Raw genomic sequence first — 9,715 nt, forward strand, 5'->3', positions numbered from 1 at the left:
ATGCATGTTTTTCGGCTGCCTGCCTTAGTTCACTATTTATATGCAAATATGGGTTTTGGCAGACACAGACACTTGTGAGCGGTGCTGAGCCCTCCTTCGGGAGGGCAGGTGGATCCCTGTCCAAGCTCCTTTGGAAGTGGGCACCAGGCTCTGGGAAGGCAGAAGCTGGTGGGAACACTCCGGTTTGATGCCACGCTGCGAAGGGATTAGCTGATGCGTGAGACTTGCAATAATAAGACTATGACCCATCATACATTCATCCTTTTGTCTTGCAGAAGCCTGCTTATCAAAGAACAATTACTGAGTCTTTTTTTTTTTTTTAGAAAGTCCTTTTTTTTTATTGGTTTTCAGCTTTTTTGAGCCACCTGAGATATTTGGAAGTTCTAAAATCTTTATGACTACTGAGGCAGCCAGCTGTGCTGGTGGCTTTCTAGCAAGGTTCTCAGAAGTTCCCACAGGACACAGGCAATTAAGTGCTTCTTGAAAATCCACACTAGCAACTCTTGGTGTCTTTAGATGTTTAAATACCTCTAAAAATATCGCACAGACACCTATTTCCAAAAAGTCCCTAAGGACCTGGACCAGGTCACGACATGCAGCCAAACTGGCATTTCCACTGAAAAACACGACTGTCCCGGCACAGCCTGCTCATCCCACCTCCCTTCCCAGCACCCGCCTGGATTCCTGAGCATGTGGGGCAGAGGATCAAGGGATAGATAGGGCTAAAAAAGGTATAGAATAAAAACAAGTCACTTTGAGACCAAAGGGGTGGGGAGGACGGGGGTTGTGGTGGTTGTGCAGCACGGTTTATAGACAAATAAATAAATAGACAATAAATACGCGGGTCGAGGAGGTCCTGTATGGCTTGCTGGTCTTCAGCCAGACTTTGTCTCCTAAACACCTGCCCAGCTTGGGAGGTTCTGCAGCGCAACCTCAAACACCACAGCAGCCGTGAGCCAACAGCCTTGACAAACCCCTGATCCCTCCTGGGGCCGAGGCAGAGCCGGCGCTCAGCAGCCCCGTCCGTCTCGAGGAGAGGCAAAGCGCCAGCAAGACCTGGCAGTGCCGCCTCCGTGGACCGGGCTGAGAACAGGCTCCGCTCCTGGTTCATCAGCCAAGCACATCCCACCGCTGCCTGCCACGCCACCAGGTTCAGCAGCGTGCCATGGGCTTATGGCTGCTATAGATACAATCACACAGATGCACACGCATCTAACGATGCCTTCCCTCACATTGCCACACATGCGGTTACATTTTTTTTGGGGGGGGGGGGGGGGGGGGGGGGGCGGGGGGAGGGGTGTTTTTTAATTTTTCTGTGGGCGGGACAACATGATCGGAACGTTTTCCCATTCCCAGCCGTGCTGGGAGGAGATGCGTTAAGTCAGCACAAGGCTCCGAGTCCCCGGCGCCCGTGTTTAGATAACGTTGAGTCACGGCCACATCGCCAGCCAAGTTTGGGAAATCGAACTGGGATTTGGGTATCAACATCGTCAGCCGGTTCAAACGCAAGAGGCAGCTTTAGACCACGGGGATCTCAAACAACATCGTTATACCCAGAGCCCTAGTGAAGGAAAACAACCTTTAAAGTCCCTTCCAACCCAAACAATCCAAGGAATCCATGAAAATAAACAGGCAGGAACATAGGAATAGAAGCCTTGGCTCATTTCAGCAGCAGCACCGCCAGCCACATGCACTGGCCTTAGGAAAAGTCTTCAGCCACAGAAAGGGAGAATTCTGGGGAGGGGGAAAGCAAAGCAAAGCATTTAATTCCCACACCTCCCATAAAATGCTTGACATCTAAGTGTCTTCACTGTGCACTTTGAAAATGGGGGGAAATCGTGACAAAATCAAACCAAACTTATTTCTGACCGTGCAAAATGTTTTTACTCCTCCAATAAGAGGCAGAAGTTGTGTCACGTCTTGGTCCAGCCCAGCAGAATTTTCCCCTCCTTGCTGCAGCAATCCTAGGGACAAAAGGCGAGGGCTTTTTGGTGTCTGTTTGTTTTAACGACAGCCTTAGCACACATCTAGAAACCTTTTGTCTCTCCATCACGCTGCCCTGATGGCAAGAGTCATTTGCTGGAGGCAAGTTTACACAGAGGCAGCTAAATCGGGGTGACTCTGAGGGAAGTAGATGTCTTTTCATTCAACGCCATCTCAGGTCCCTTTACGACTCACTAGAATATTTAACTGTTGCCCAAACCATCTCCCCATCCAAGTAGTTACATGCCTTTGCTGGCAGCATTGTGACATTCCGCAGTCACCGGTACGTTTATGTCTCGAGCATTTACAACTGGGAAGAGAGCATGGGATAAATGAAATGAGTCATCTGGATCGCAGAGCGAGTCTGCGGTTGACCAGGGATGTGACTCAAGGTCTCCTGAGCAAGAGGTCAAACCACGCCAGGAGTTTTTGGCTCTAAATTTACAGGTCATCAAAAATATTCTGCTTTTGTGGAGAGGCAGAGCTTGACAGGGGGTTGGGATCTTACTCTTCCCATGGTCTCAGGTGCCTTTTGGAGATGCCTTAAAAGCAGCCCATGGATCCCTGGCCAGTCCAGACACAGTGAAAGCTGCAGGGCTGGCTCCGGCATCAGGGATGCTGAGGCATTAGCTCTGATTTAGCTCGGAGGGGTGATGATCACCCCTCCCTTTTCCACACCATCCCTTAGAGCATGCTCCAGCACCACTTAGGGCTGTGCAATGTCTTAGCCATGACAGCACCAGCTGTGGGCACCACAGTGTCGGGACCACCTTGGAGGACAGGGAAGCCAGCAGTGTGCTGGAGGCAGGGGTCAGTCAGAAGCAGCCTAGCTAGGGAATATCCTGGGCTGGCCAGCACGATCAGAGAAATGGCTTAGGAATAGAAAGGAGAAGGGAACGGCCCCCTGTGTCCACCAGTCTGCTCTGCTCTAACGTGGCTAATTGCCCCTGTTACCCCAGGAGACCCAGCAGAAGGACAGAGAAGAACACCCAGGTTCAACCCAGCCACCTCTTTCTCTCCTGCCGCACTGCCAGGAACAGGCTCGTTCCCAGCGATGTCATTCAAGAAAACATGAGTGTTTCACAGACTGAGCCGGATCGGACTGTCACACCGAGCCTGGACCAGCAATTTTGCCACCCCAACCACCTCACCCCTGCAGGACCTCCTTCGCCTCCTGCCAAACCATCCGTGTGTTTGGAGAGGGGTGCGAAAGATGGGAGAGCAGGCTACACGTTCGCCTTGGCTGCTTCAAAGGGCAAGGAAAGTCAGGTCACACTTTCAGATCTCAGCAAAAGAGAGGTCTTGTTGCAACACGAAACTCTTTGGTCAAAGGAAAAAAAAAACCACACCAGCTTACTGCCTGTAGTGTTTATTGGGGTACGCCACATGCCAAGGGAGAAAGGCTTAAGCAAACAAGCACAATTGTTCCCATGATCACAATGAAAAGGTAAAACCTGAGCAAAACTAAACATTTCACAGCAGTTTCTAAAGAAGGCGGGTGAAACTACCGGTATCTTGCTTAGGAAAAAAAAAAAAAAAAAAAAAACTCAAACTGCAGTGGGGTGAGAAACGTCTTCAGCTGGGACTAGTCACCATGAGGAAATTCTTGTTTTGGAGTTCGAGCCCTGGCTGATGAGCAGCACTGATTAAAATTGCACCACGTCTGGATCCAGCACAAGATCTTGAGAGAAGTCGAGCCTTTCCGTGGACTCCACGGGATGCCAGTTCCCTGAGCAGCACACGGACCAGTCCCCTCTGCCCGTAGGTAGGACGCCCCTCGCATGGACCACGTTGCTTTACAGCCTTATCCCAGCTGGGTCCGGGGGCCCCCAGCAATGGGGCCGGTCCTGCTCCCACCTCAGCACCCTGCTAACCAGCAGCCTCGCAGTGTCTCTGGGGAGCGAGTGGTCCTCAAGCACTGTTGAGAACCTCAGTCAGTGGCTGGTGAGCAGAGCCCTGGTTTGCTTGTCCACGCAGTTCCTGAAGGATGGCGGTGGTTTAAAATGAAATGGGTGGCCATCACGTTGGCAGTGAAGTGGGGACGGGGTGGCAGGGGGATGGCAATCATGAAATTTGCTTTCTTTCTCCTTTGGGTGTGGGGTTGGGGGAAATAGCTAGCTCTCCTAGACCCTCCGGCTGGCAGATGTAGAGCTGGTAGTATTCTTCAGGGTGGTGCCAGACCCCACCACCACTGAGTTAGACCCTCCTGCCCCTCCGGAGCTGAATCCTCCCCCCACACCAAATCCTCCCCCGGAGCCCAGTCCACCACCTCCCAGGCTGTAGCAGAACCCAGCACTGTTACAGCTGCCTCTCCCACTTCCAGCACCGACTCCGATTCCTCCTCCTCCCAGGCACAGTCCACTGCCATATCCACCTCCCACGGAGCTGCTGCCACCTCCCACCACACCTGCAGAGAGGAACAGAAGGCAGCACAAGGTCAACTCTGATGTCACCATGAAGTTTTGGATCACCCATCCCAGCCCGCCATGCCCCTGCAGGAACGCTACTTACAGATGCTCACGGTGCTCTGGCACTCTCCAGACATCCTGCAAGGAGAAGAGACACAGCGTCAGCTCCAGCCAGAGCATCTGGACTCATCCAGCTCCATGAAGCCAGGTTTGGTCCATCAGACCATGGGCATAAATAGCAGCAGCTATAGGACAGCAGCCCATGGCTAACGGCAGCACCATGCATACTTTAACAGAGGAGGTATGATGGGCCACGTTCTTCCCATTGGTTTAGCGGGATGCAAGGAATCTCTTGCTGCATCCCCACCCACCTGCACTCCTCGCCCTCCAGCAGCTTCCTGTAGGTCGCGATCTCGACGTCCAGGGCCAGCTTGACGTTCATCAGCTCCTGGTACTCGCGCAGCTGCCGAGCCATGTCCTGCTTCGCCTTCTGCAGGGCTGTCTCCAGCTCAGTCAGTTTGTCCCTGGCATCCTTGAGGGCCACCTCCCCGCGCTGCTCAGCATCGGCGATAGAGGTCTGCAGAGTCTCACACTGGAGGGCAAGACACAGATACGATGAGTGAGGCAGGGGCAGCCGGTCGGAGATGGAGCCGTGGTCCCAGGTCACTTGGGCTCAGCCGTTCACCAGCGCAGGGTCCCTCCCGCCCACCGTGACTCTTGCCAGACTGTTTGCTTTCAGGGAGGCTCTGAAGGGGTTACCAAGAGCTCACAAAACATGCAACCCCCACCTGTTTCTTCACACTCTCGATCTCAGCCCGTATCCTCTGGATCATGCGGTTGAGCTCAGAGATCTCGATCTTTGTGTCCTTAAGGCTGTCCCCATGCTTGCCCGCAGTAGCCTGCAGCTCTTCATACTGGTAGGCGGAAGGGAAGGGAGCATGTTAGGTCCACCACGAGTGGCTCCTCAGAACAGCTCTCCATGCCACCCCACACAAGCCGAGGGGAACATGTGCACGGAAGCTCCAGCCCAGCTAGATCAGCAGCAGTGATATCCCAGGTCTCAGCACAGTCTGAGCTACCACCAGTAGCTCTTCCACCCGCTCAGATGTCGGTGTTCATGAGCACCGTGTGACACGCTCACCTTGCAGCGGTACCAGGACTCAGCCTCCAGTCGGCTCCGGTTGGCAATCTCCTCGTACTGGGCTTTGACCTCTGCGATGATGCTGTCCAGGTCCAGGTTTCGGTTATTGTCCATGGAGAGAACCACGGAGGTGTCGGAAACAGTCTTCTGCATCTCAGACAGCTCCTGCAGTTCCGACCAGACCTGGCTTTAGCCCTGCCATAATTTCCTCACAGCGTCACAACCCTTCTCCATCCCAGCATCCCCCCGCAGCGAGCAGCTGGACCACTTACCACGTCATAAAGATACTTCAAGAAGTTAATCTCATCTGCCAGAGAATCTAATTTTGCCTGGAGGTCCACCTTGGTCAGGTAGGCTGTATCCACATCCTGCGGCAGAAATGGGAAGTGAAAACCCGACGCACACCATTCCATTTCACCCTGAGCCCTTTGGTGCCCCTTCTCCCCATGGCACATACATCTCAGGGTCCTGGTTGATGTCTGGTGCTAACGAACCGGTGCTGATGGAAGCAAGAGCTCCTCTGAACCAGGATGTGTCTTGGTGTTACAAAAAAAAAACCAACCAAGGACTTTACCTTTTTCAGGAGCACAAAATCGTTCTCCGCAGCTGTCCTTTTGTTTATTTCCTCTTCGTACCTGTTGATTATAACGAGGGAGATTGAATCTCCGCTTGTTTTGGCTCTGGCTGCTGCTGGCAACGAGGCAGTGTTGGCCTCAGACTAACGAATGCAGCAGAAACAGACCTGCCATGGGCGAGATTTATGGACAAGCAACAGCCCTTCGCCTCTCCGAACGAGCCCTGGCTCATGCCACCTCCGTTGCCTGGCAAAGGAGAATCCTGTCCCTGCCTAAACCGAGTCCTGGTGGCTGTGACCACTCCGACCCCTTCTACAAGACCCAAGGACCTTCAGGTCCTCAACACGGGCCATCCCCAGCTGCTCACTGAGGCAGGAGCTGCTGCAGAGGGCTGTGGTGGTGGTGATCTCCAACACAAAGTCAAACTTCAACCTGCAGCCTCAGTAGAGGAAGGGATCCTCCTGGTAAGTCCCACACTTGCTTTCCCACCATTTTTTGGTAACTCCTTCAGTGGAAGCATTTCTCCAGGCTTTGTTCTTCCTTTTCCAGCTGAACAAATCAATAAATAGGAGCAGGAAAGGACTTTTTTTTTTTTTTTTTTTTTCCCCCACTTCACATCATCCTTCCAAAGAAAGCTCTGAGCTTCAAATCACGAAGGATATTATGGGAAGGAATCCGTGAGGAAATCCATGAGGAAATTACAGTAGGATTTAGCAACTAATCTAATTAGTTCATTAAATCATAATGCCATGGATTTTTAAGTGAGAAAGACAGACAGTAGAGGATCCTGCTTTAGAGGGAAGGATAGCTGAGGCGACAGTGCATACGGAGAAATACCTTGAAAAATCACAAAACCCAGTTGATGAAAACTCCCCCAAAATCTTTTACATTTTCTAATCATTGAAACCAGTGAAATATTGCCAGTTCTCATGATTCTTTCAGTATTATGACTGTTCAAAGTTTTATCTCTATCTTTTCACCACCAGACAGCCCAACCATGACTACACCCAGGGCAACATACTTGGTCTTGAAGTCTTCCACCATGTCCTGGAAGCTCTTCAGCTCTGACTGCAGCTGCTGCTTCTCGCTGGAGAGGGAGTCGAGCTGCTTCCTCAGCCCACTGATGTAGGTTTCAAACACAGCGTCGAGGTTCCTGCCCCCCGCCCCCGGGCCACGCTGCTCCTGCAGGAGCTTCCACTTGGTCTCCAGGATTCGGTTCTGCTGCTCTAGGAATCGGACCTAAATGATCACAGGGATGAGTAGAAAAAGAGTCAGACTGTTCCCAAAAGCATCTTTTCTTTTTTTTTTAATTGACATTTTCCATATTTTTTTCCCATATAATGAGTTTAACCTTCCTGCCTGTTCTCATCTCCAGTGAGCCATAACTTCAGGGTCCCACTGGGCAGGTGGGGCCACAGCTCTAGGATGGGTGGGCAAAGGTGGGTCCCCTTCCCTCTCCAATCTCACAACCTCTAAACAAGAGAAACACGGTGAACTTCACAGCTTGGGCATCTTTTCTTTAAAAATGAGCCAAAACAGTCAAAGTCCTTAAAGTTCTTGGAGGGACAGAGCCCACCAGCAGAGACCACCCTGAGGATGCCCCAGACGTAGTGCGCGGTCCTACAGCTTAGCATCAGCATCGTGGTCTTAAGAACCAAGGATCCTGCTCCTGGGTTTCTCCATAACCCTGGGAAAGGCATTTCTCCAGTCACCACCCTCTGTCTTCGGGGGTTCTTTGGGGTGGTCTGGGCTCCCTGGGTGTTGCTGGGTGGGGATCTCCCAGCGTGAGCCGTGGTGAGCTCAGACCTGCACCCCCCAGCCCTGGCCTGAAGCCACTCTCACCTTGTCAATGAAGGACGCGAATTTGTTGTTGAGCTGCTTTATCTCCTCCCGCTCTTGCGTTCGCACCTTCTGGATCTCAGGGTCAATTTCAAGGTTGAGTGGGGCCAGCAGGCTCTGGTTGATGGTCACCTCCCTGATGCCACCCGGGGGGCAAGAGGGAAAGCCTTGACCTCCAAAGCCACCATCAAATCCTCCACCAAAGCCACCAAAACCACCACCAAAGACTCCACCAAAGCCACCTCCAGTCCCACCACCATAGCAGCCACCAAACCCTGCCCCAGCACCGTAGCCAAAGCCTCCTTGGCCACCAGCCCCAAACCCTCTGCAGACGCCACTGCCTCCACCGAACCCTCCCAGGGAGATACTCCTACTCCCTCCCAAGCCATAGAGGCTCCTGCTGCCGAAGCCACCAGCGCTACCAGGTCCCCTGCATCCTCCGCGGGACACAGAGCTGAACGAGACCTTGTTCCTCCCCCCGAAGCAAGCGGAGCTGGAGCTGAATCCCTTGCCAAGACCACAAGACTGGCGAGACATGGTGACCGGTCCCCAGCAGTCAACCCGTGAAGAGAGAGGAGCCGAGCAGTGCGGTGCGCAGGGGGAGGATGGGATACGGGAGGAGGTGAGTCCTGTGAGTGCCGTGACTGAGTGCCCCTTTTTATGTGCTCAGGGAGTTGGCTGGGTGTCAGGGGAGTGGAGGTGTCTTTTTTTTCTTTTATTTCTTTTTTTTTTTTTTATTCTATTCATTGTTTTAGGGCTTGGAAAGATGCCCTCCCCTCTTTGCCACCACCATGACCTGCCTCAAAACACTCCCTCGAGAGCTAAGAAAAACAAAGCGATTGTTGGTGTTGGAAGCACAGCCCCAAATCAAATTCCCTTAGCGGCAGCTGTCAACCCATCATGGGCCTTCCTGAGCCTCTCAGGGCAGTGACAAAGCACCGCAAATTCCTTGACACATTACACCCTGGAGGGAGACCCTTGTCTTAGCTAAATCACTCATTTTGAGGCCGGTGGCAGGTGGTTGGTTCACTGAATTCCAACAAAAATGCGGTTTCCTAATCGCACCCTCAGCTGCACCCTGGTTCAACCTCCTGTGCAGAGCAGATTTGACTCGGGTTGTCCAAAACTGTTTCACAACCGGAGAGCATTAGTCCTTGGCAGGGTTATAAAATTAGCTTTATGTCAACAAAGATGCCTTAGAAACACTTTTGAGGAGGTTTTTAAAGTTGTTGTAGATCACTTGGGTGCATTGAGCGTGGAGGGGCAGGGAGGAGGGGATGGGACCTCAGTGGTTCTGTGCCGCACACCTTCCCCCATCCTCAGCAGGGTCGAGATGCCACCACCAGCCTGAGGAGCTCTGCCCCACGCTGGTCCCACCCCCCCTGCCCTGGGCTGGAAGCCTTCCAGGCACTGCCGGGATGTTTCCTGAGCATCCTGGCGGGGTCTCCAGCCACCAGCCCCCTCCACAGCACGTGGCACTTGGCAAAGCCACTCCCGCTCCGGCCCATCAGCAGACTTTAAAAAAACAAATACAACTTAATTGCTTAACCGCTTTTAATTTATATTTTAATGAGCAGAGGTGTCTGAAGATGCCTTCCGACAGAGGATCCCCATTTATCCCGCCGTTAAAAAAAAAAAAAAGCCATAAAACTTCCCCCCAAACCACAAGCTGCCGCTGAAGCCATGACAATAAAATCCAACTCTATAATTATCCCTTTGACTGCAGACGCTCGTGGGAGAGGTTTGGGGAAGCAGTTTCAGCTCCGAAC

General features: G+C 52.5%; 1 protein-coding gene across 1 annotated transcript; it reads right to left on the bottom strand.

Moving 5' to 3' along the window:
• Positions 1-3,359: 3,359 nt before the first annotated feature.
• LOC121081813 (keratin, type II cytoskeletal 4-like) lies at positions 3,360-8,555 on the bottom strand. The gene is made up of 9 exons (XM_040581056.1): positions 7,950-8,555; positions 7,129-7,346; positions 6,107-6,167; positions 5,805-5,900; positions 5,533-5,697; positions 5,180-5,305; positions 4,763-4,983; positions 4,495-4,529; positions 3,360-4,390 (listed from the first exon to the last, which is right to left on the bottom strand). The coding sequence occupies exons 1-9, from the start codon at positions 8,481-8,483 to the stop codon at positions 4,107-4,109; spliced, it is 1,740 nt and encodes a 579-aa protein (XP_040436990.1). The 5' UTR covers positions 8,484-8,555; the 3' UTR covers positions 3,360-4,106.
• Between the last annotated feature and the right edge of the window lie 1,160 nt (positions 8,556-9,715).

This window comes from Falco naumanni (assembly GCF_017639655.2).
Source record: "Falco naumanni isolate bFalNau1 chromosome 20 unlocalized genomic scaffold, bFalNau1.pat SUPER_20_unloc_1, whole genome shotgun sequence".
Classification (NCBI taxonomy): Eukaryota; Metazoa; Chordata; class Aves; order Falconiformes; family Falconidae; genus Falco; species Falco naumanni.

What these genes read in the sequence shown, in the direction of transcription:
- LOC121081813 (XM_040581056.1), bottom strand. Translation starts at nt 8,483, where the DNA reads ATGTCTCGCCAGTCTTGTGGTCTTGGCAAGGGATTCAGCTCCAGCTCC. An exon ending in ATTTTGTGCTCCTGAAAAAG is followed by an intron (nt 5,901 to 6,106) that starts GTAAAGTCCTTG and finishes TTTCTGCCGCAG; the next exon opens with GATGTGGATACAGCCTACCT. An exon ending in CCAGAGCACCGTGAGCATCT is followed by an intron (nt 4,391 to 4,494) that starts GTAAGTAGCGTT and finishes TCCTCTCTGCAG; the next exon opens with GTGTGGTGGGAGGTGGCAGC.